Source organism: Somniosus microcephalus, chromosome 19 (assembly GCF_052327205.1).
Source record: "Somniosus microcephalus isolate GS21.2 chromosome 19, FLI_Smic_1.0, whole genome shotgun sequence".
NCBI classification, from domain to species: Eukaryota; Metazoa; Chordata; class Chondrichthyes; order Squaliformes; family Somniosidae; genus Somniosus; species Somniosus microcephalus.
Window position 1 is genome coordinate 25580227 of NC_141005.1, and position 26529 is coordinate 25606755.

The 26529-nt window shown below is 45.9% G+C and overlaps 1 protein-coding gene across 11 annotated transcripts in view; it reads left to right on the plus strand.

Annotated features, from left to right (window-relative positions):
- smtnb (smoothelin b) overlaps window positions 1–26529 on the plus strand; it is a 382571-nt gene that overhangs the window by 307669 nt on the left and 48373 nt on the right. For 8 of the 11 annotated variants that reach the window (XM_085961407.1, XM_085961405.1, XM_085961404.1 and 5 more), the window contains 4 exons: window positions 17100–17270; window positions 18644–18719; window positions 20214–20252; window positions 25312–25485. In XM_085961407.1, coding sequence (XP_085817533.1) covers window positions 17100–17270; window positions 18644–18719; window positions 20214–20252; window positions 25312–25485 — 460 coding nt within the window. The remainder of the gene's footprint in view (window positions 1–17099; window positions 17271–18643; window positions 18720–20213; window positions 20253–25311; window positions 25486–26529) is intronic. The other 3 variants (XM_085961413.1, XM_085961408.1, XM_085961409.1) reach the window with 1 other exon arrangement.

Below are 26529 nucleotides of genomic sequence, written 5' to 3' on the forward strand. Positions count from 1 at the left end.
GTGGTAGCTAAAATTATTTTCTAAAAGTAGTTTGAGCAATTTGATTGGTTTGCCTTTTTATCAGTAGCTATTGGTTGGCAGCTGTTAATATGACCATTTCTTGATTTGTAGTTTTATCACCTTCATTTTTGGTGGTTTTCATACCTGCTTGCTGACTTATACATTGCCTACTTGTTCAGTTTTAGTTGTGTAAATATGAAATATGAACCAATTGGGTGCAAATGTGACATGGGTGCCTTAAGTGTAATGGATAAATTGCATGCTAGAGATACTGGGGCTGATTTTAGTTTCCATTGCATCCCAGAAATAGGTGCAGACATGGCATAAAGGACGATAAAATGGAACTAGATAATGCAGGGCTTTGACCACCTCACAGTTACCCAGTGGTCTGCTCCCACACAGATTTCTGGTTGGAGTGACCAATAGCAGGAGCTGGCACGGATGATGCATGTGTTTTTTAGTGCAATGCCACAACCGTATTACCCAGATGCCCTGCTCAAATAACCAGAGATGTGTCACGTAGGCCCAGACATCCACCCCATCAGTACCCATGGTGCCTTGAGTTGAAGGGCCATCTGCTGACCCAACATAAGGAGATTGATACTGACATCCTGCAGCCATCCATCCACCTCACTTCCTTCTTACATTTGGGATACACTTAGAGCATACAGTTAGGAAGTAAAAAACACACACCATACATTTTAACTAAGGGGGAACACTTGAGCAAAGCACTTTGAGCACACCTGCACCACACATTGCAAGAGTAAATAAAATTTGGGTTGACTGATACTGTAGGGGTTAAATTCAACTTTGGTGGGGCACAAAATGAGCATTGGCAGATTTGACTGCCAGTTATAGATTGTCTTGTAAGAGTCAGCACCTTCAGGAGAAGAGGGGAGGAATGAGATGTATTATTTTCCAACATCTGAATAGGAAAGAAGATTAACATTCAATAAAAGAGGAAATCAAATGTCTGTGGCACAGTTTTGAATTAAAATGGTGACTGAGATGCAGAAGACTATATTCCAGCGATTCACAGCTGTTCTGTAGGACTAACTGAAGGCTTGTATTTAATATCTATTAAATTGATGGCTTTAGATGGGACATGAGCTAGTGGAATAAAAGGATTGGTAGGAAAATGCTGCAGTTTAGTCTGACTGGATTATCTGGTATCTTTATTCTTTTGCATCAATCAGCATTGGTATCTAGTTTTCTCCAGGAAATATGACCATGTATGTTGAACTGCTACTGTCCAAAAAGACATCCCTTGCTGATATCTTGTACTACTTTTGTGTTGACTAGATGCTCCAGTGCTTCAGAAACATTGAAATGACCTCAAACCACAAGATTAAGATTCATTTAGTTCATTAATCTGAACTCTGAGAATTTGCTAATAATTCTTAGCTTGCCTGGCTACATGTCATTTGTACATACAGTATAATGATTTTTGTTTGATAGTAGAGTGCTCCTGCATTGCGTAGAGTATAGTTCACTGTGTTGCACAAATTATAATTTATTTTTTAATAATTTTCATCAGTATCTGCTCTTTCACAGTCTCATTGGTGCTTAGTAGTTCTAAATCAGATGTTTTTAACCACCTCTGTTACAGAACGAATTTCAAAATGATTTTAAATTTACAGGAAGCCACATGTCTTTGAATAAAACTTTGCCATGGCTAATAGTTTGAAATTGTATCCCCTCCCCGAATGCAATTGAGAAATGTGAATTATTATATTTTTAGTCTGCTTTATTTTGCTGCAGATATGGGTAAAAGTAAAATCATGAGCAGGATTGAAAAAGCAAAATTCTTTCCAGGAAATGGATTGCTGAATACACTGAAGTCAACATGTATTATCTTTTTAGACGACAATAGTCTGACACTGCATCTGGTGTTGAGGGTGAAATGCACTGTGTCCTACCATTGGGACGGATTCAGTTTCTCTTTTCTGCGTCATGGAATTCACCCTGTAGAGTGGTGGATAATTTCAGTTTGCCATCTACTGCAGGAGCCCATTCTTAGCAACCTGTGATTGATGGTGATTGGATCGGTGCATCTGTTGCACATCACGCAGCAGTGGATGGGCATTCATTGTAAGGGTCAAAATGGCAGCTGTTAGAAGTGGAACATCTTCCAATTTGACAGAATTTTACCTTGTAGCTATTTAATGGATTATACAGTGGAGAATATTGTTTGTTTCAAGAGCAGGGAGGAACTCATTAGCCATTAGAAAATCTACATTATTAGAATAAATGTTATATTCTGTTTATTTTTGCTTAACCAAAAGTTTTAGGTTTTTATTTTTGTAAAGTTTTAATGTGTATTATTACAAGCATGGAGGGTCTTGTTAATGCTCCCTGACATTTCTTACTGTAGTCCAGGTGTGGCTGGCATCTTGAATATATTACATTCTTAGATATACCTCACTTGTGGCTTATTTGCTAAACACTGTGTAACTGAGCCAACAGAACAGGAAGGTCCATGTTCAATCCCTTTGTGATGATGCAGTACAATTGGCCTCCATGTCTCCCATGCTGTGCTGAATATATCAACCTTGCTCACCTTTCCTAGCAACCTTTTCCAGCTATTGATCACTTTGTGTATGGAGAAATATTTCCTAAACTTGTCTTTTAGCAGTCAAAGTCCTACACTGCAATAGATTTGACCGCAATATTTTATGGCTGTTGGGAGGTTAGGTGATACTTTTTGGCCTGGGAGATCCCGGTTGTTGTGTTAATCTGTGCCAATTGCCAATCTCTTCCCTCTTTGCTGATTTGTTTACATGACGTCTCCTGGTGTCCGTTTGAAGTTCTGTGTGTTATCACTGAGAGCAAGGATCAAATGTTCAACAACAGCTGTGACTGTTGCTTCTAGCTGCAGTCCTAACGGACTGAGGAGCAGCAGCTGATGGCTTTTTGCCCTTGACAATTAAAAGTAAAACTTAATTTGGGAGAATTTTTTTAACAGAAAATAAAAATGTGATTGCTATCGATGCTTTCTGTTATCGATTGATAAAACATAACCGCTATCTTATGTTAAAAACACTGGTGTCAAGGTTCAGATTGTAGATTATATGTGGACAAAAAGAAAATACTGCAGATTCTGGAAATCTGAAATAAAAACAGAAAATGCTGGAGATACTTTGCAGGTCAGGCAGCATCTGTGAAAAGAGAAATCGAGTTAACGTTTCAGGTCAATGACCTTTCGTCAGATTATATGTGGAGTTTTTAATGAGAGATTTGTGCAGAACTGTCTTCTTGTCTAGAGAAAAGTTATACTGACCGAAGTTGAATGAGGTTATGTTGAAGGAAATTTAAAAATACAAGCATGAGATACACCGGGCTGTGTAAACCAAACCATTTAAGGGACTGATCGATCAGATAGCAAGGCCCTGGACATATCTTATCAACTTCTGAGTCATAATTTTATTGGAAGTACAGAGTGTAAAAGTGAGCTGTCTGATCCACATGCATCATCAGTGAAATGTAGTGGAATGTTTCAATACACTGTGTACTCTATCCTTCACCATTTAGAATGGAAGAATAATGAATAGAAAAATTGCTGAGGCTATTGTAATGTGGCGCTAAGGAGCGACAGGTACTTGTTGAAAGTGAGAATAATGTTGGGCTGCTAGAGAATGGCAGTGAAGATTTGCATCTGCTGTATCCCAAAAGTCCACGTTGAGATGCTAAGTAGAAGCCAGTTTGTTTCCTGGAGGGACGGAAATTTGGCAAGAATGCCAGTCTGCTCAAATACATCTTTTAGCGGCTGATCTCCGAGCAACAAAGCCAGATCACCAATCTACCCTCTGGTTACAGATAGTGCAAAGAAGCAATCTTACCCTCAAAAGTAAATAAACAAGAAAGAGTGTGCTTTGTCCAAAGTCTGCGATTTGCCCTTCCTCTCAATATAATGTTTATTAACTTCTCAGTATTGCTACTTCAGGTTATAGTGAGTGCAATTCAAACACGCATGTGTCATGTCTTGATGTGTATTTCTTCTGTATTTGAAGAATCCTTTTGATACCCTTTGAGTCCCTCACTAAAGAAAAACCCAGTACAGTTCAAAAAAGCAAAACAAAAAAAAGTGCTGCAGACCTGTATCTTTTGAGAACTAAACTGTTTAATTGTGTGTTGTATTGCTTGAATATATGACCCTTCAGGGCTATAACGATTGAATATCAAATCAGGAGTTACAGGGATCACCAAAAATAGAGTACATTTTATTTTGAAGATCAGTAAAATATTCTCACCTGTTTGAAGCAGCTTGTTATCTATGTTGGAATGTCATCTGGGAAAAGAAGAACAGTTGCCACAAGAATCTTGGCTATATCTGGGTTTGGTTGACGGATGGGTTTTGATGAAACTTGGAAAACAGTGGATTCAGTTAGAGTAAACAGTCAGCTCAACTTGACTTTGATTCAGAGACCAATTGGAAACCTCTAAGCCAAAGAAGGTGCTGTAGTCTTTGCCACTTCAAGCTGGCGCCTGACGGGAAACTGACTGCATACTTAAGAAGGATTGGGAACCTGAGACTGGCTGATTTTCCTGTAGCTGAATTCAAATGAACGCGTTTGATAAAAAGGTAATTGCGAGAATCTGGGGAAAACAAGCAGATGAAGATTAGGCACATTTACTAGAGGTACCAGTTTCCATGGATGATTAAGGTACATTCTATTGCTCCTTATGGGTACAATAATGAGAGATTAGTCCTTAGATTTTCACTGTAAATGGGTAGTAATTTTATTTTAACAAGCGTCATTCAATTCTGTTCGGTAATTAAATTTGGATACTGGGTTATTATTTCAGTATATGAGTAGAGTCCCCCACAATCCAAACTGGGAGAACAAACTACATATTGAATAATGGATAGTTGGTGTGAATTATCAGCGTTTTATGGAGTTCCGATATATGTCCAAAACCAGCTAGGGAACTCGTATGTATCTGTTGTTGTCTCCTGGTTGCCAATTGTGTATATTCCACTTGTGAAGTATGTCAGATATGTTAGGACCAGGTAAGGACAATGTCCGTAATGAACAATAAGTATATGAGCGAGCAAAGGCGGTGTGATATTGGAAGCATAACAATTGCTTTTTCTTCTAAAATCAAATGCATTTAAGGAATGGTGTGTTTTTCCCTGCTCTTTTTCTCATGAGTTTTCTTCTACCTGCTGCCTGTTCTGGAGGTGGTAACTCTTTCCTGTCGTAAAGTTCCACAGGTATTGAACGTTTCTGGTACGTTCTGCAAATGGTTTTCTTCATGTGTGAGCCTAGACAGTGAATGCCAGCAGACTATTTTACCACAGGGTTTCATTGTTGAACTTAATGCTGTTCTCGCCTGAGGTCCCCACACATCCAATCCAGCAGAGGTTGTTGCATAGCAATCTGGAGTGGGGAGCCTAGCTATCTTGCTTTTCCTAACCTAGGGATACTAAGACCAAATGTGGTGTCCCTAGCATAGCTTGCGCTGAGATCAGCTAACTCAGCACATGCGCGTCTGCACATTGTGTTAAACTGTGCGCTACATACTGTATATCAGGAAATGGAGGCGGGATAAAGAGACTTGTATGTAAAGAGAGTAACGGAATACTGCTTTCTAATCAAGTATCTAATTGACAGTTTCAAATTTTATTATAAACTGCAATAGTGTTTTATAACTTTGAACCCTATGATGACATTACAGTTCCAAAATCAGAGTGGGTTATTATACAATAATTGTTATCATGTGAGGCTTATCAAGGAACAGTCCTGGTAGAAGTTGGTGCCAGTGCACTCCAAGGCTGCTGTGTGACAACACTTTCACTGAAGGATGGGTAATTGTGATGAAACTGCTACAAGTTTGTCAGGTGTAATTACTGAGCAATAACACTGTTGGTATGAATTAAAGGGATATTTTTGGTGCTAATGTTGCCAGTGTTGACACAGGTGTGATGTAGGGCAGAGCAGCTGCCTGCATTGCTACAGTGAACTTAAGCCAAGAAAATGTTCCAATTTACTAAATAAGTGCTCCTTGTTTTTGTTGTCTATTTTAATACTGGCAGCAAGGCCGGCGAGCATTGCTAAAGGGTCATGCTGATATTTAAGTGCGTGGATGGGCACAGACTCAAAAGTAAGGCAGTGTGCTTTTCGCAGTACTGCTTATATTAAATATTTAACTCTTAAAAGAAGTGTTCCTCTAATATATAGATAAATAATTATAGTTTGTTCAATGCAGTATCAGTGACAGGATAAACAAAATAAAAATCAAGTGTTCTATAACCATTGCAAATGACCACTTGAATATACTTCAAATGTACTATTTCTGATTCTGTAATCATTGGGCATGCTTGACATTAACTTTAAAAAAAATAATAATATTTTGCGTTTGTTGAGATCAATAAACCGAAGTTCCCAGTCATTTTGGCTGAGCATTGCTGCTATATCTTTGTGCAGAGTAAGGGCTCTGATTACTGGGCTATTGGAAATGATGTTTTGAGTTGAAGTAATTATGGGAATGAAGAAAACATACAAGTTTTAAATTGATCCTGAAGTTTTCAGAATCCGTGGTGGTTTCACACAGCTCTAATTTTTGACTTGAATCTAACTTGTCCAGGTAGTCTTATCCACCTTCATTAAACTAGTATAGCTGGCTTTGGTCAATGTGATCAGATTTAAGCCCAGAAATTTCTGTGAGCAATGATATACAAACCAGTTCATATCTAATGCTGCTGTTTTAACTGAGGTGTTAACCCACTTAATATAAAAGGGTTAAAGCCTTTGTTAAAATAGCAGTGAGGGGAATTTGATGCAAATACATTAAGCATTACTTTAACATCACTCGTGTATATATAGTAATTTCCGGGCTTTAGAGTTTCATTTATTAACCTTCTCATGATTATCGCTGTGATTGGAAGAGAAGTAGAGAAGTCTTTTAATTTGTTTCTCATTCATCCCACCAACTGACCCCATCAGAGTTTCCAACTACTGTAGTTTGTAGTGTCCGTGTGTAGATAAAGACACTGAAGACAGGAGTTGGTTCATAGGTATTTACTAAGCAAGTCTGGGGGGGGTTTCTAAAGGATATACACAATACACAGGCTTATATAGCCCAAGTGGCAATTACCGGCATTACGCACACCTGGGGCTCTTAAAGGCACATACACCATAATTGCTCTTAAAGGCACATACACCACAATTCCTCCCCTTCTAGCTAACTAGTACTGATATACCTATCAATTCATCCAATGAAAAGCGACGAGTTAAGAAAGTAACTATAGGTTTTTATTGGCTAAATAACAGAGCCCACCCTCGTGGGTGATCGGATCCAACAAGGAGGAATACCAGCCAGTCGACCACCTTTATACCTGGGCAAGTAGGTGGAGCCATGGGCGGAGTCAGCAGTGGTCAGCCCAGGTATAACAGTGTGACAAGAGGCGACCTCGTGTAGTGATACAACAGTGATAACCATAGTGTAACGATATAACAGTGATAACCATAGTGTAACGATAGTGAACGATAAAAGTGGTTTACCACATTCACCCCTTGTTTAGATTTGAGTCCGGCGGGGTGAAGTGTACTACCAGTTCGGGTATGTCAGTCTGTCCGGAGGCCTCGTAAGTCTTTCTGATCAGCGCAGCAGCGGCGGCGGTGTTGCAGTCTCCGGTGTTAATGCTGGTGTCTGCGTGGTTGACGAAGGCTCGTGGGGTTCCGGCATGCCGTCTACCTGGGCTGGATTTGGGGGGGTGGTGGGGGGGTAACGGTGGTGTCTCAGGGGTGCCCGAGGGTGTAAGGTCTCGTAAGGAGACTGTGTCCTCCCGCCCGTCTGGGTATGCCACGTAGGCGTACTGGGGGTTGGCGTGCAGGAGGACCACCCTCTCGACCAGGGGGTCCGTTTTATGGGCCCTCGCATGCTTTCGCAGTAAGACGGGCCCCGGAGCAGTCAGCCAAGTTGGCAGCGTGGTTCCCGTAGTCGATTTCCTGGGGAAAACAAACATTCGTTCATGGGGGGTGGCGTTAATGGCAGTGCAAAGCAGTGACGGGATGGAATGCAGCGCTGCCGGGAGGACTTCCTGCCAGCGAGAGGTTGGGAGGCCCTTAGACTTTAAGGCTAAGAGAACGGCCTTCCAGACAGTCGCGTTCTCTCTTTCCACCTGGCCGTTCCCTCGGGGGTTGTAGCTGGTGGTCCTGCTTGCAGCGATACCTCTCGCTAATGGGAACTGGCGAAGTTCCTCGCTCATGAAGGAGGAGCCCCAGTCGCTATGTATATAGTTCGGGAACCCGAACAAGGCGAAGAGGCCGTTCAGGCATTTGATGACCGTGGTGCTGGTCATGTCTGGGCAGGGGAAGGCAAAGGGGAAACGGGAGTACTCATCAATGATGTTGAGGAAGTACACATTACGGTCAGAGGACGGGAGGGGCCCCTTAAAATCGATGCTCAAGCGCTCGAAGGGGCGGGTGGCCTTGATCAGGCTTGCTCTGTCCGGCCTAAAGAAATGCAGTTTGCATTCGGCACAGGTTTGGCAGTTCCTGGTCATGGTCCTGACCACCTCGATGGAGTATGGCAGGTTGTGGGCCTTAATGAAGTGGTAAAGTCTGGTGACCCCGGGGTGGCAGAGGTCGTTGTGGAGGGTCTGCAGTCTATCAGTTTGCACGTTGGCGCATGTACTTCGTGATAGAGCATCTGGGGGTTCGTTCAGTTTACCAGGCCGGTACAAGATATCATAATCATAGGTGGAGAGCTCGATTCTCCACCTCAAGATCTTGTCGTTCTTGATTTTGCCCCTCAGCTTGTTATTAAACATAAAAGCGACCGAACGCTGGTCGGTGAGGAGGGTAAATCTTTTGCCTGCCAGGTAATGCCTCCAGCGTCGTACAGCCTCCACGATCGCCTGGGCCTCCTTCTCGACCGAAGAGTGTCGGATCTCAGGGCCCTGGAGGGTCCTTGAGAAGAAGGCCACCGGTCTCCCCTCCTGGTTGAGGGTTGCGGCTAGGGCGAAGTCGGATGCATCGCTCTCCACTTGGAAAGGGATAGACTCATCCACCGCGTGCATTGTGGCCTTCGCAATGTCTCCCTTAATGAGGGAGAAGGCTGCGCACGCTTCTGCCGTCAGGGGGAAGGAGGTGGACTTCATGAGGGGTCTGGCTTTGTCCGCATAATTTGGCACCCATTGGGCATAGTAGGCGAAGAGCCCCAGGGTTCTCTTCAGCGCCTTTGGACAGTGGGGGAGGGGAAGCTCCATGAGGGGGCGCATTCTTTCGGGGTCGGGGCCGATGACTCCGTTCTCTACTACGCAGCCGAGGATGGCAAGGCGCGAGGTGTTAAACACACATTTCTCCTTATTGTAGGTGAGGTTCAGCCGTTGGGCCGTACGGAGGAATCTTTCCAGATTAACATCGTGGTCCTGCCGGTCGCGGCCGCAGATGGTGACGTTATCTAGATAGGGGAACGTGGCGTGCAGCCCATTCTGGTCAACCATCCGGTCCATCTCCCTTTGGAAGACCGAAACCCCGTTGGTGACGCCGAAGGGAACCCTAAGGAAGTGGTAGAGGCGGCCGTTCGCCTCGAAGGCTGTATACTGGCGGTCCTCAGGGCGGATCGGGAGTTGGTGATAGGCCGACTTAAGGTCGATGGTGGAGAATACCCGGTACTGCGCAATCTGATTGACCATATCAGGGTGACTGTCTGTGTGGAGTTTGCACATTCTCCCCGTGTTTGCGTGGGTTTCCTCCGGGTGCTCCGGTTTCCTCCCACAGTCCAAAGATGTGCAGGTTAGGTTGATTGGCTATGATAAATTGACCCTTAGTGTTAGGGGGATTAAATATGTGGGTTACGGGGATAGGGTGGGATATGTGTAGGGGTTACGGGGATCGGGTGGGATATGTGTCGGTGCAGGCTCGATGGGCCGAAATGGCCTCTATCTGCACTGTGGGGTTTCTGTGATTTCTGTGATTTCTGTGATATGCGGGGAAGGGGGTATGCGTCCAGCTGGGTGTACCGGTTTATGGTTTGGCTGTAGTCGATGACTAGGCGGTTTTTATCGCCGGTCTTAACGACTACGACCTGGGCACGCCAGGGGCTGTTGCTCCTCTCGATGATGCCCTCCTTCAGGAGACGCTGCACCTCACAGCTAATAAAAGCTCTGTCCCCGGCGCTGTACCGCCTGCTCTTGGTGGCGACGGGTTTACAGTCGCGGGTGAGGTTAGCGAACAGGGAGGGGGGCGGGACCTTGAGGGTGGAAAGGCCGCAGGTGGTATGCGGTGGGCGGTTTAAAGGCTGCTGGTTGTCGACTGTGAGTGGGGGGAGGGGTCCACCGTATGCCAAAGTGACACTTTGCAGGTGGGATTGGAAGTCCAGCCCTAGTAGGACGGCAGTGCAGAGCTGGGGCAGGACGAGGAGTTTAAAATTTTTATACTCCATGCCCCTAACCGACAGGGTCACAATACAGTAGCCGCTGATGTCTGTAGAATGGGACCTCGATGCCATCGAGATCCGGTTGCGCGTTGGCCGGACAGTGAGGGAGTAGTGGCTCACCGTGTCTGGATGTATGAAACTCTCCGTGCTTCCGCTGTCGAACAGGCAGGTCGTGGCGTGGCCGTTTACTTTGATGTCCATCATGGACTTGGACAGGTGATGCGGGCGAGCTTGGTCCAGTGTGACGGAGGCTAGTGTATGGCTGAGCGAGCTGCTGTAGTCTGCGGGTGAGGCGGTGGTCGGGTCTGGCGACAAGGTGGCGGTCGACTGTGGTGGACAAAATGGCGGCGCCCACGAGGTTAAATAAGATGGCTGCCCCCACAACTCACATGAGGCATTGCTGGTGTTGGTTGCCTTGATCAAAGATGGCCACCCCACGACTCACACGAGGGGATACTGGCATCTGTGGCCTTGATGAAAGATGGCCACTCCCACAACTCTCATGAGGCACTGCTGGCGTCTGTGGCTCTTCCCCCTGCAGGCCTTAGCGAAGTGGCCTTTCTTCTGGCAATGGGAGCAAGTCGCGTTTCTCGCAGGGCAGCGCGTCCTCGGGTGTTTCGCCTGGCCACAGAAGAAGCAGCCGGCGGCCCGATCGCGGGGGTCCGATGTTGCAGCCGGTACCGGGGGTGGCGGTCCCGATCGGTTCTGGGACGCCGACGCTGAGGTAGGTCCCGGAGGCGGCGTTGCGAGGGGTATTGCGGCCGGGGTCGGGCCGGAGTCCCAGGGTCGCGCAGTACAGTACCTGGAATACGCCTCGAGGTCCCGATGGGCCACTTCCAGGGAGCGGGCGAGGGCTGCAGCTGTGTTCAGGTCGAGGTCCTTTGATTCGAGCAGTCTTTGCCGTGAGTAGTCGGACCGAAGGCCTTTCACGAAGGCATCGCGGATATTCTCTTCAGTATTTTCTGCAGCCGTTACCGCTTTAAAGCCACAGTCCCTGCCGAGTGTTTGTAGCGCCCGTAAAAATTCATCTACAGACTCTCCTGGCTGTTGCGGGCGGGATCTTAGGAGGTGTCTGGCATACATAGAATTTACCGGGCTCCGGTACTGCTGTTTCAGCAGGTTGATGGCGGCCTCGTATGTAGTAAGGTCCTGTATGAGTGCGAATACTTTAGGGCTCACTTGGGCGGTCAGCACTCTTAGTTTGGATCTCTGAGGCACGCCGGATTCTCCCAGGTAGGATTCAAAACAGCTCAGCCAGTGTTTGAAGTCGAGGGCTGAGTTTGCTGCCTGTGGGTTTAGATCCAGGTACGGCGGTCGGAGGGCTCGCAGCCAGGCCGGCTGTTGTAGCTGGGCGTCTGACTGGTCTGACGGTTCATTAGACATTTTTAAAATTTAGCCAATAAAATTGATATACCTATCAATTCATCCAATGAAAAGCGACGAGTTAAGAAAGTAACTATAGGTTTTTATTGGCTAAATAACAGAGCCCACCCTCGTGGGTGATCGGATCCAACAAGGAGGAATACCAGCCAGTCGACCACCTTTATACCTGGGCAAGTAGGTGGAGCCATGGGCGGAGTCAGCAGTGGTCAGCCCAGGTATAACAGTGTGACAAGAGGCGACCTCGTGTAGTGATACAACAGTGTAAACAGTGATAACCATAGTGTAACGATAGTGAACGATAAAAGTGGTTTACCACAAGTACATCATATTTTAAGTAATTATTAATTACATGTTATATGCAAAATAATATACATTGCTGTACGAATTAATTATAAGTTAGTCTCTCAGGAGGCTTCCTGACTCGGTCCGGATAACGCCTCGGGGGTGTAGTAGTTTCTGGTGGTGTAGGTTCTTCTGGCAAGGCTGATTCGGCTTGAAGGCCAGTGTCGGGTTCATCGGGCTCCAGTATCACCGGATCGGAGGTAGATATGGGTATCTCTACTTCATCGTTAGATGTATAGAGTGGTGGTGTAGGTTGTCCCTTTTCGGATGACTTGATGATTTGGTCAGCATGGCGCCTTATTATGCTGTCTCCGATGTCCACGGTATACATCAGTGGTCCTAATCGTGTGCAGATAGTTCCAGGCTGCCATTTCTCGGTACGGTAGTCCCGGGCCAAAACCGGTTGGCCTATCTGGAAGGCCCTAGTTGGCCTTTCATTCATGCCCTGAAACTGCCGGTTCTCCACGTCCCTTCGGATGTTGGGCTTGACCAAATCCAGCCGGCATCTTAGGTTTCTATTGTAGAACATCATGGCGGGAGTTTGGTTAGTAACCATATGCGTTGCATTCCTATATGCAAATAAGAAGTTATCCACCTTGTGCTGAAGTTTTATGTCTTCATTACCCATGGCCTTGATGGCCTTCTTGAAGGTCTGGACAAACCTTTCAGCCAATCCATTGGTGGCGGGATGGTATGGGGCGGACGTGTAGTGCTTTACCCCATTGTTCTTTAAGAACTTTCTGAATTCTTCGGACACAAATTGCGGTCCATTATCAGAACATATCTGCTCCGGCAGCCCATTCCTGGCAAATATGGTCCTTAATACTGTGATGGTTTTTTCCGTGGTGGTGGAGGACATCTTTATTACCTCCGGCCACTTGGAGTGTGCATCAACTGCGATTAAGAACATTGAGTCCAAAAATGGACCAGCAAAGTCGATGTGCACCCTTTGCCAGGGAGATGAGGGCCACTCCCATGGATGTAGAGGGGCCTGTAGCGGAGCATTTTGGACCTTCTGGCATCCTAGGCAGCTCTTGGTCATGTCTTCGATGTCTCCATCGATACCTGGCCACCATACAAACGCCCTAGCTAGGTTCTTCATTTTCACTCCACCCAGATGCCCCTCGTGAAGCTCCTTTAGCACTTTATCCTGGAGTTTGGGTGGAATCACCACTCTGGATCCACACATCAAGGTTCCTCGGCACACTGACAGCTGTTCTCTTCTTTGCGAGAATGCTGGCAACAGTGGTTCGCCATGTGCTGGCCATCCCTTCACTGTTAAATTGTAGACCCGTGAGAGAGTAGGGTCATTTCTTGTCTCCCTTTCAATGGCAGAATTTGTTACCGGTAGACATTCCACTATGGTAGAGCGGAATATCTCTACTGGGTCTACTGTAGGTGCCTCTTCTATCGTTGGCAACGGTAGGCGTGATAAACCGTCAGCATTCCCATGCTGTTTTGACCCTTTGTATTCAATGTTGTATTGGTGTGCCCCTAGAAAAAGGGACCACCTCTGTAGTCTTTGTGCCGTCATAATGGGGACACCTTTTTTAGGGTTGAATATGGAGATGAGGGGTTGATGGTCAGTCAGCAAGGTAAATTTTTGTCCGTGTAGGTAATGGTTGAATTTCTTCACTCCCCATACCAGGCTGAGTGCTTCCCTGTCTATCTGGGCATAGTTACGCTCAGCTGAGTTCAATGAGCGTGACGCAAAAGCTATCGCCCGTTCCGAGCCATCAGGGAATCTATGGGACAATACCGCTCCTATGCCGTAAGGGGATGCATCGCACGCCAGTCTGATTGGTAGTGATGGGTTGTAATGAGCCAAAATTTTCTCGGATGTGATTAAGTCTTTACATTTATGGAAGGCACGTTTACAGTCTTCGTTCCATTTCCAAATCACTCCTGTCTGTAGAAGATCATTAAGAGGGTGTAGAATAGTTGATAAGTTCGGTAAAAATTTATGATAGTAATTTATTAATCCCAGGAATGACCTTAATTGTGAAACATTTCCAGGTGCTGGGGCTTTTATAACTGCTTCAATTTTCTCAGGTGACTTATGCAACCCTTCCTTATTAATTATGTGGCCACAATATGATATCTGATTTTGGAAAAATTCGCACTTGGGGCGATTTGCTCGTAGGCCCTGTTCTTTCAGCCTAGTGAGCACCTGCTCCAAATTGGCAAGGTGCTCGTTGTCGTTTTCTCCTGTTACAAGGATGTCGTCTAGGTAGCATTGAGTCCCCGGAATCCCTTGCAGGACTTGCTCCATAGCTCTTTGCCAGATAGCTGGAGCTGATGCTATTCCAAAAACCAGTCGATTGTACTGGTACAGGCCTTTGTGTGTGTTTATTGTGAGATACTTTTTAGAGGTCTCCTCAACCTCCATCTGTAGATATGCCTGTGCCAAGTCAATTTTTGTGAAATGTTTCCCTCCGGATAGTGAGGCGAAAATATCTTCTATCCTCGGAAGAGGATACTGTACCGTGTGAAGGACCGGGTTTACAGTCACCTTAAAGTCCCCACAGATGCGAATTTTTTTCTGTTCCTCAGAGTTATTTTTCAATTTTTTTCATGACTGGAACGATGGGTGTTGCCCATTCGCTCCAATCTATTTTGGATAATACGCCTGCCTTTTCCAAATTCTTCAGCTCTGCCTCGACTGCCGGACGTATTGCGTATGGCACCAGTCTTGCCTTAAAAAATTTTGGAATTGCTGTATCTTCCACTTTTATTGAGGCGGTGATGCCTTTCAAGGTTCCTAGTTTCTCTTGAAACACTTCTTTGGCGTTGGCCAAGATGTCTTTTAATTGTTCAGGTACGATGTCATCATTGTTTTTTTCCTTACTGGTCACCGTCAGTGCCTGAATGGAGTGCCAGTCTAAACGTATCTTCCTTATCCATTCACGTCCCAACAACGGTGGACCACCATCTTGTAGAATGTATAAATACAACTTTTGTATTTCTTTGCCGTTGTATGCCACAGGCACCCTTATTTTTCCTTTGGGGTAGACTTTCTGCCCCGTATATGTTTTTAAGATAATGGATGTGTCTTTTAGAGGTATATGCGAAAATAGCCTCTCGTAATCTCATCGATTTATTACGGTTAGAGCTGATCCTGTATCTAGCTCCATTTTAACTGGGGACCCTGCTATTGTGAGGGTAACCCAAGTGGTTTGGTAATCCTCTTTGGCAAGTACATTATGCAATTTGAGACAGCTTAGTCTCTTGTTTCCGGAGTCGCTATCGCTATTCTGGTCTTCGGAGCTATTGTCCGTCATCATTTGTACCTTCCTGTACTTTTCTTTATTGATTTTTTGTTTTCTGTCAGTGGATTTATTTTGTCCAGATTGGCATACCCGTGCAATGTGTCCAATCTTACCACATTGCCTGCATGCTTTGCCCTTGAACCAGCAGTCCCTCTGGTTATGGGTGGATCTGCCGCAGCGATAACATCTTCCGAACTCCTGTGTCATTTTATGGGTGCCGAAGTCCTGTGTCTCTTGTTGTATCTCTGCAGCTCCTTTTGCTGCTGCTTCGTATGATACAGCCATACTGAAAGCTTTGTCCAATGTTAAATCTTTTTCAGAAAGCAGTCTTTTTTGTGTTCCTTCACTTAAGAGACCGCAAACAAATTTGTCTCGAAGATAATCCGATAGTCCTGCTCCGAATTGGCAGTACTTTGATAGCTTCCTTAATTCGTTTAGGTAATCAGCGTTACTTTCATTCTTGTGTTGATTTCTCTTGAAGAACTTGAATCGTTCCGCTATCAGCAGCGGTGTTGGGTTTAAATGCTCCTGCAGGGTATCAACAATTTCTTTAAAAGTCTTGTCCTTTGGTTTGGCTGGAGTGATTAAATTTCGTAACAGCCCGTATGTCTTTGCACCCATTAAGTTCAGAAGTACTGAAGCTTTTTTTTCATCTGTTATTCCATTTGCAGTGCAATAAACCGCTACTCTTTCCACGTATGTGGTCCAATCTTCTATTTCGCCATCAAAAGCCTCAATATTACCAGATTTAGGCATTTCAGAAAAGATATGGCGCTTCCCGCGCTTTCCCGCCGCTGCTACCGATAACAACGCTGATTTACTGTGGTTTCCGTTTATTCACTGTTGGAGACTCGTTCCCGACGGAGGTCTAAACGCTGACCTGCTTGCCGCGCCGGCCGCCTCTCGAGTGCACCCTCCCAGTCCGTTATTGCTTGCCTCCGATTTCGCTGCCTGTCTCAGCTGTAGAGCCCGCCGCTGGAGCTCCAGCCTGACGCCCAGGAAGGATTAGCGCAGTACCTGTCACCAGCTTGGCCAGCTGGTGAAACCACAGTTTCTCTTACTTCCTTGAGTCTTCTGGACGCTGGAGGAATCGATGTCCTTGAGGTGCTGCCGAATTGCAGGTAAGTCCGTTTCCACTTCGTCGCCACTGTAGTGTCCGTGTGTAGATAAAGACACTGAAGACAGGAGTTGGTTCATAGGTATTTACTAAGCAAGTCTGGGGGGGGTTTCTAAAGGATATACACAATACACAGGCTTATATAGCCCAAGTGGCATTTACCAGCATTACGCACACCTGGGGCTCTTAAAGGCACATACACCATAATTGCTCTTAAAGGCACATACACCACAATTGTATGCAAGAGTATGAGTTGCATAGAATTATGATTAACTGAACATGCTTATCCTCTTAGTTCTGTTTAATTTTATAATATTTTATTTGATGTGCAAATACTGAATAGTTTGAGAGTTGCAATGTGCCGGGGGAATAGGTTGACATTTTACTCTACATTAAAAGACAACAGAAATAAATGACAAAAAGGAAAGTAACAATGGATGTTAATGATCATTACAGTTCTTTGTCACAACTTGGCTTTCCAAGGGAGTTCTGATGATGGAGCTCCCTGCAGAAGAGCATTTTGTATCCAGGCTCTTGAATTTGAAATGCACCAACATTTAGACCAGACAACTCGAGCAAATAGAACCTGTTTGTCGTTGCAGATGGACACTGAGCCTGTGATGGCTGAAGCAGCTCAGTCACTACAACAGTTTGAGGCTATTTCACCCAATGGTATAGAGGAGAAGGCAAAGGAGAATGCAAAAGAGAACAAAACCAAACCCAGTTTGGAAGATCTGAGTGCTATTGAAGACGAGGAGGTCCTGGACAAAATGGTATGTGTTCATTGTAGAAACCATAATGGGTAACACAGAATAGTTAATAATTGATTTTATTGGTTAATTGTATTTTTAGCACTGGTGGGGTAGTTCATTGACAGTTTACTGTCAGTGATTTGCTCATCATATGAGCCACCAGTGGATCAATTCCTCAAGTACACTAAGTAGGAGCAAACAGCCGAAAATCCATCTCTGTAGTCCAAAGCAAAATACAAATCTAAACTTTGGCTTTAGAGTCAAGCCATTGAGAAAATGGAGCTTTCAAATGACTGACAACCCAAAGTATTCAAATATGATGTCAATCTCTACCTTATTGAAAAGTTGTTATACATTTAAAAATTTGTGTTAATTTTAGGAGAAAATTAATTACTTTATGATTTTATGACTACATAACTTGTACTTATAGGATTTTTCCCTGTGCAGTATAATTTGAGTTTTTTTTGTATTAGATTGTTACACTCTATCATGAAATTAGTGACATTTGTTTGACCTGATTACTTAAATGAGTTTTTTTTCATTAAAGTGTTCAAAAAACTGTTTGCATTCAGCTACATCATGCTTGAACCTGTTCAGTCCTAAAAATATAGTTGTGCCCCACATCATAGAAGGCATTTAGAACAATGGACACACTGGACGTGTGCCACTTACAGTAAGATTGGGAGAAAAACAAAATTCTAATCTAGTGGGGTTTTATTGACTTAGTAACCAAATTGGACTGCAACAGGCTGTGAAAAAACTGATGCGGAAATATATCATGAATGAGGAAACTCTAATTAAAGTTTCTATATACATCTGAGTTTCCATTAACCCAGGAAGCATTAATTCCAGTCTTAGCTTTTTTTTTCGATCTTTTATTCCTGCTAATTTTATCCCCTTTTCCGCTCCTGAAGGTGTTGACTTCTTGCTAGGAAATGGTTCCATGGGTGCTGATCAACCTCCAGTACCTCACCCAGGTGTCCAATCTTCACATGTAAGCTTATTTAGTGAGCACCAGCAAATATTTTGACTGTGATGAGCATCACAGCCAAGTCATATTTTGTCCTTGCCCTGTGTCCACATGGATGGATTTCCAGAAGGGGTTGCTGGACAGTGATCAAAAGTGGTAACCTTGACCGATTATCCCTAGTCCAGTATCACCGAAGCCAATTGTAGCAGCTTTACTACCTCACTGGTTGAAATCAACTAACTCAGCACAGGCTGAGAATCAAACCTGGGACTTTTCTGGTCGGTATGGTGCATCTAATCACTGCCTTAACCAGTATTTTGAGAGATAAGTCTTGTAGTTTTAGCAGGACAGAGGAACAAAAAATCTGTTTTTAATAAAATATTACTATTTTATAATACTTCTTTTCTCCACCTATATTCTGAAGCTTGATACAACAACAGATTTTGAAGAAAGGAAGATGATTCGAACTGCAATGAGGGAGCTCCGGAAAAAGAAAAGAGGTAGGTGGCTTAAACAAAAAGGCAAGATAGCACAGCACCACTAATGTGGGATTATTCCTGTGATCCTGCAAATGGGGAGTCTTGGACATGTCATGGGAAGATCCCGAATGGAAGCCAGGCAACTGCACATTGAAGGATGGTGTAAGACTCTATTGAGACCTGGGTTTCTACTCGTCTCTGATGGACAGGGCGAAGGTATCATTTGTAATTAAGTAGAGTCCTTACTGGAATGTGCCCGAGTAGTCTGAATTAATTTCTCAATGGACATCAGTCCACAGCACACTATTTTAACAATCGATAATGCAGTGGGTGGTGGCTCCATTCCTTCATACTCAAAGATTGTAATCCTGTTTTAAAGAGAATCAGTCGTAAGTGTGCTTTTGACTATTAAGGCGAAAATGAGAGAGGCACAATCTCCTGCATGTTTTGTTAACCTAAACACATTGTCTGGGTTCAACAGGCTGCTGCTGTATATGTTTACATTTTTACTGTTTCTCTTTCAGCAGATCTACATTCTGGTGCTCCTACTAGCTTACGCCACCCTGTATTACTGCTCACCAGTTTGCTTAGTCAGTTATAAGGTTTCCCCAGCTATCAGCATTGATATTGCATAGCTTGAGGTCCTTGTACCGCTTTCACTGCCCATCCTGCATCTGCTTGCCTTGTTCCAGCTTGCTGTACAGAACCTTTTGGCATTCTGGAATCTTCCATATAGCCGACATATTCTGACCAGCATAACTGTGGTCTTATCAAAATGGCCTCAATACTGATGGTCTTGGTGTGGTCAAGGATCTTGCTGTTAGTAATTTTGTCTTGTCACATGATGTGTATGGTGGACCTCGGGTGTTGTGGTGGATCTTGTCAAGCTACTGAATATAAGAAAGAACGAACTTTCAATAATATAGTGCCTTTCATGCAACAGGATGTCCCCAATGCACTTCACTGTCAATTAATTACTTTATTGCTGCTCTTAAAAGTGCCACAAGATTGTTGATGCCCTCCTGGATGGGCAGAAGGGGCCTCTATTCAGTGTCTTGTCTGAAAGACGGCTCCTCTGACAGTGCTGCACTCCTTCAGTACTCTGGCACAAGTACGATGGGCTGAATGGCCTCCTGTGTTGTATTATTCTATGTATTGATTTACGTGCTCATGTCTTGGAGTGGTAACATATTCAGGACTCTCATCCATTTAGAAGGGTGATGATTACAACAGTTATGTATACTTTTATCTTTGTTGTGAGTTCAATCCCTTGCTGTACAAAAGTCATTTTGTTTTAAATGCCCTGATCACAGAACTGGCTTTTTTTGCTATGTGAGAGCACGTCATGTCTATCAGTGTATCATTTTGACAACACACTATCCAGATAAGAGAACCAGTAGGTGCAAATAGTCTCACTGGATTAGAAATGGTATGGAACTAGCAAGCAGAATAATCTTGGGAACCTCCTTTTTTTTAATGTATGGTTTTCTTGTTTCTTGATATCATGCGTCATAGACTCTCTTGTGGATGGGGAGCTTACAAGTGACAAAGAAGGTATGGCTATAGGTGTCAGGGGTCTGATAACTTTCATTTACGTATCCACTAAACTAGATAACTATACTATACAATATTCACATTAACTGTCTATTCAGATAGGGACTGTAAACCCTGTTCATGTCACTATGTTGCACATTCTGAAAGTAAAAACTATTGTATATTCACAAAATACAAAAAAAGACAATTTTATCAGCCATGTGGCAGATTTGAGTAAAATGTTATAATTTAGATGGATGGTCTAATTTTCTGAGGTGGAATAGGAAAAAACCCTCACTCAGTTAATTGGTAAGGGTCACCTTCATAATCATTAAGAGTAGAAGGATTACTCTGGGAGGGGGAATACGGGTTAATACTCCAAACACATGTTAGTATATTCTCTTTTCAAAGGTTTTGAAGTGTTTAATTTTGAGGAAAGTAAGACTTTATGGCCTAGAAATTCAGTTGGTTGCACCAGCGATTAGCACCTAAAGAGGCCAAGAATTGGGGTATTAGCCAATGTTCGGGCGGGCGCAGTGAAGATAGCGACACCTCCCATATTGCGTATCCATTTAGCGCCAGCGCTAACTCTTAGCGCGCGCCCGCGTGCGCAGGCAGTTAATGACGTCATTTCAGTGTGCAACGTCTTTTTGGCGCCCCTGACCGGATACTCGGTGGCGCCCGGAACCTTTCCACCTGGCGCTATTAGTGACAGTTGGATGGAACGTTCCCAGGCCCTTCTCGGAGTCGGGGGGCGCTATTTAAAGGGGACAGCTCTAGTATAAAAGCTGCAGGCACTTGGCCTGTTCATTCTGTTCGTTGCTGGAGAGAGTTGGTGAACTACTGTTGCACACTATTTTTCGGATTTAGCCTTTGAAGACTTGGGACCTGCAGGCCTGTCCGGAGCAGTTGGAGCGCTAGACATTACTGCGTGTTGCCCGTCTGGCACAGCAATGGGAGCTGCTTTGGAGGGGAACATCCTCATGGCCGGACACTTGGAAGGGGCACAGAGACGGCGGGAGAGAGGGCCGGGATTGGCCAGAAGGAGGAGGGGCAATGGAGGTCGGCCAATCCGACGATACGCTGCGAGGGTTTTCAGGCAGCAGGTGTCATACCTTACCATGTCCGAGGAGCAGTGTCTGCGAAGGCTCAGATTCGGTAAGGAGGTTGTGACTGAGCTGTGCCACCTGCTTGCTGAGGATCTGCAGCCACGTCTACGGTGCAGGACCTCTCTGTCGGTTGCCGTCAAAGTGACTGTTGCCCTGAACTTATACGCAAGCGGATCCTTTCAGTCAGCCACTGGGGACATCGTGAATATAACACAATTTGCAGTGCATTGTTGCATCCGGCAACTGACAGCTGCCCTCTATAGAAGGAGGCGTCAATTAATCACCTTCCCTGTGACCCTGGAGAAGCAGGCAGAGCGCGCGCAGGGCTTCGCTGCTATTGCGGACTTCCCCATGGTGCAGGGGGCCATAGATAGCACACACGTGGCTTTGCGGGTGCCATTGCAGAATCCAGAGGAGTTCCGCAACCGAAAGGGGTTCCACTCCCTCAATGTCCAGCTGGTCTGTGACCGCCGCCAGATGATAATGGCAGTCAACGCACAATTCCCTGGGAGCAGCCACGATGCGTTCATCCTGCGGCAGACCTCAGTTTCTGACCTTTTTGAGGGCCCGGCTCACCCACGAGGCTGGCTTCTGGGTGACAAGGGCTATCCTCTCTGCCCATGGCTCATGACCCCACTCCGTTTGCCCGCCACCCCGGCAGAAGAGCTTTACAACAGCAGCCATCAGGCGACCAGGAACATTGTCGAGCACACTATTGGTGTGCTCAAACAGCGTTTCCACTGTCTGGACCATTCGGGGGGAGCCCTGCAGTACTCGCCGGAGCAAGTGTGTCGCATCATCGTCGTCTGCTGCATGCTCCACAACTTGGCTATTCGACGAACCCAGCCAATGCCAGCCGACCCTCCAGGTCCAGCAGAGCAGGCGGACGAGGAGGAGGAGGAGCTTGCGGACGAGGAGGAGGAGGAGGAAGATGGGAGGGCTCCTGAAAGTGGAAAGGCCGTCCGTCAGAGGCTCATAAGGACTCGGTTCTAGGCCCCTCTGACGGAATGATGGCTGTCATTCGTCCTGCGCACTTCGGATCGTTCAAAGCCTAGGAAGTCCACCATGAGTGTAAATAGTTACGAGTACAATTGTAAATAAAACATTTTCTTTATTGTCAAAAAAGTGCTTCCTTCCAGCATAACAACATCATGTCAACAGAAACCATAACTAACAAAATAACAGTCAACTCTCTGGCAAAGCCGCAAAACTAAACAAACCATCACAAACAATGACAACAGGTGAGGGCGTCCTTGAATTTGGAGGAAGAAACGTCTCCGCAACTCCCTCTACTGCTGGCCCCTTGATGGAGACCGACTTCTCTTTCGAGGTCAGCCCCTTCCCTCCCTGCTGCTCCTACGTAATTGAACCCCAGTGGCGGGGTCAAGGCTGGGGGACACCTGGTGACTGGAATCGCAGAAGCCCCTGATGGACGGCCTGGACGACCTCTGGGCTTGGAGGGTGCGGAGGCTGGCTGCTTGATCTGGCCATGGCTGGAAACAGTGTGCACTGCAGGTGGCGGCAGCTGCACTGCAGACATTCCAGCGGTGGCATGAGCAATGGTCACCTGCCGAAAGAGGACACCTGCACCATGGTCGGACGACACACTGGCTCTCGGAGGGGACTGGCTCGGCTCCACCCACACAAGCGACTGCTCCACTGATTCCTGGCCTCGTGTGGTACTGGAAGGGCCCGGGGTGATCCTAGCTGATGCAGATAGGGTGGCAGCAGTGAGAGTTCGCGTTGCCTCAATCTGGGTCTGGATGAGGCCAGCAAGTGACTGCGTGGCAGTAGTGAGGACCTGTGTGGCAGGTGCCAGTGCTTCGGAGAAGCCCTGGACAGTTCTCTCCATTGCTTCGGACAAGGCTGGAGCAGTCCGTTCCACTGCCTCGGACAAGCCCTGGACAGACCTTTCCAGGGATTGTCCGAAGCTCTGAACAGTCCTTTTCATAGCGGCCTTGAAGCCCTGGACAGTCTTCTCCATTGCTGCCCCGAAGCCCTGGACAGTCCTCTCCATTGCAGCGCCAAAGTCCAGCACACTCTTTGCCAGTGTTTCTATCGACTGAGGCATCCTCCCCACTACAGCCATAAGCTCCAGTGTGCCTGAGCCGGGCCTGGGTGCTCATTTCAGCCAGGCTACGCACCTCCTCTGCACTCTGTGCAGCAGTCATCGCTCCCTGCCTCGCCCTCCGGGGAGCCGGTGCCCGAACTTGCCTTACCCCCTTGCGTTGATGCAGGCCACTTGTTCCGGCAACTGGCTCCTCATCAGAGACCCCCCCTCCAGGGAGCTACTATCCCCAGTCTGCAGATGTGTTGGCTCCCCTGCGGCTGGAACGGATGGTGCGGCTTCCTCCTGATCCTCGCCTCCGGAGCCACTGGCACTGGCAGCTTCAGGGCCTGGACCCCGAGCTGGTGATGCAGCATCTGAAAGCAGGGAGGTGGAAGAGTGGCTTTAGCAAAAGGACAGGTTGGCAGCAAGGCATGCCAGATTGCGGCAAGGCTATGACATGGCTCCACAATGAGAAAGCATGCTGGCGGGGGGACCAAGTGGAAGGAGACAGCTGAAAAAGGTGAGATCCTTACCATCGCTGTCAACAATGGGGTCGGCAGCTGCAGTGGTAACAGGACCACTCCGATGTCCTCCAAGAATCTGATGCACACTCTCCTCGAGATCCGTCAGAGTGACCACTTGTGGAGATCCTCCACCAGTTCGAAGCTGGTCCTTGCGAATCGTCGCCAGCTTGGACTGCAGGGGAAAGAAGGGGAAGTTCTGTTACATGATGCCCTGAGTGATCATCTCATGCCCCCCATGCTGCAAGAGTCCTTACATGATGCCCTGAGTGATCATCTCATGCCCCCCATGGTGCAAGAGCCCTTACATGACGCCTTGAGTCAAATGTGCATGTGTGTGCCCAGAAAGGGCCATGGGTGCTTGCTGACACATGGCCATTGGGGCATCGCGCACCCTGTAGCCATGAAGTCCGGTGCAGATGGAGGGAATCAGAAGTTTGCATAAACACCACTCACCCTAACGACCCGAGTGAGGTCGTTGAATTTCTTCCTGCACTGAACAGGGCTCCTGGTCGCCATGCTGCTGGAGTTGACCCTCTGACAAACATCCCTCCAAGCTCGGCGGTAGTCCTTTTGATTCGGCCTCCTGCCATTGTCAAGATAGAGAACATCTCGACGGCGCTCCACTGCGGCCACCAACTGCTCCAGAGCCTCAGTGCTGAAACGCTCTGCTCTCTGTCTCACCTTCTCCATCTTGACCAAGTTTTTTGCGCCAGAGAAGGACGTGCGCCGATTCTGAGGCCTACAGGGCGATGAGTGTGGAAGCTGAGGCTGACTGACCCACCCCTTTAAGAGCCGGCCGGCGCCTGGAAGTCTCGTGGTTATTGGTAATTGAGATCACCTGCGCTGCGCCCATCCGCGCCAATATTGGGTAGTGCCGGAAGTTTTGCGCCTTAGGAGGCCCGTGCAACGTCTGAATTCGCGCCTCAATCACCTTTGGGGGCGATGCAACCCAATATCGTGCCAGGCGGCGATAAGTTTCGTCTGGTTATAAACTTTGCGCAGCGCCAGTTCTAACGCATCAAGCGGGGCTATACCCAATTTCTAGGCCTATGTTACTGTGGAAAAAGATGATGCTTACTAATAGCAAAAAGAAAAATATGTTGTTCATCCTTTATTGGCAATCTTCATTATCTGTTTTTCCAGGTTTACACAGCAAAGTAGAATATTATTGGGGAACAGAAGTAAGAGGTTCAGCTTAATTTTGTTCCGTATTACCACCAAAGACTAGTGTAGTATGTCAGCAGTAGATGTGTGGGACAGAAGCGCCCATGAACTGATCTTTAGCGTTCTGCCTAAATCTACAACTTCTCATTAGCTATTGGGCATTGTTTATGTGAGCTGGAGAGGCTCTGGTGTTGTGGCTTCTTACAGTTGTGTTTTTGTTTTTGCCTCTTCAGATGAGAGAGAGAGAGAGCATGAAATGAGACTACAGGAACTGAAACAGAAAACAGAAGAGGGGAAGAAAGCAAAGTCTTTAAATGTTGCTGGAATGACTGTATCCAAAACAGAAAAATCTGCAGATGGGAAGACTGTCACCTCCATGTCAAAGACTGAGCGAGTCACCCAGTCAGGTAATGGGATAAATACTGCATAGTGAAGATACGGAGGGCAACAGTGATCACTGGTTCATTGAAGAACACATGAGTATCTTGGAACAGTTGGCTTTGGGCCACAGGTGATATTTGATCAAAAGCTACTGCAATTGCAGTCCATGGTAATACTTTTTTACAGTAGGTGTAACGTCGCAGTCCCTAAACTGGCAGTCATGCATAAGCAAGGTTAACCAAATTGCCAACAGATTCTTCTTAATTCAGCTAAAGACTTTGGAGTCAAAAAGTTGAGAAGACTTCTGCAATACGATGTTGTCCAGAGGGTACAGTAAAGGGCAACTAAATTGACACTTGGATTAGATACCTCATCCAGGAGGAGAATTTCTGGAAAGTAGGAATGTTTATGCTGGAGAAAAGAAGGCTCAGGAAAGATCTCATTGAGATATCTAAGATTGAAGGAGTATTGATAAAATGAATTAATATTTTTGATATGTGTCCACAAACTCTGCAAAAAGTGGGTATGTGTAGAACCTTAAGCGAAAGAAAGCAAAACGTTTAGATTTAACTACTTTACACGGAGGGTTGTGAATATATAAAAGAAAGAAGACTTGTAATTATATAGCGCCTTTCATGACCTCAGGATGTCCCAAATGGCTTTACAGCCAATGAAGTACTTTTGAAGTGTAGTCACTGTTGTAATATAGGAAACACGGCAGCCAGTTTGCACACAGCAAGCTCCAAGCTATGGAAGAGACTGCCCAGAGAGGCATTTAAGGTGGACAATATTGGTAAAGTCAAGAGGGAACAAGATAGGTATTTGGCAGAGAAAGTGATTGAGGTATATTAGAGCCACAGTAGTGTGTGGTATTTTTTTGAACTTTGGGACTGACTAGGTGGATCACAATGGTCTCTTCCAGTCCTATAAAGAAAGAAAGACTTGCATTTATATAGTGCCTTTCCCGACCACCGGACATCTCAAAGCACTTTACAGCCAATGAAGTACTTTTGAAGTGGAGTCACTGTTGTAATGTGGGAAATGCGGCAGCCAATTTGCCCACAGCAAGC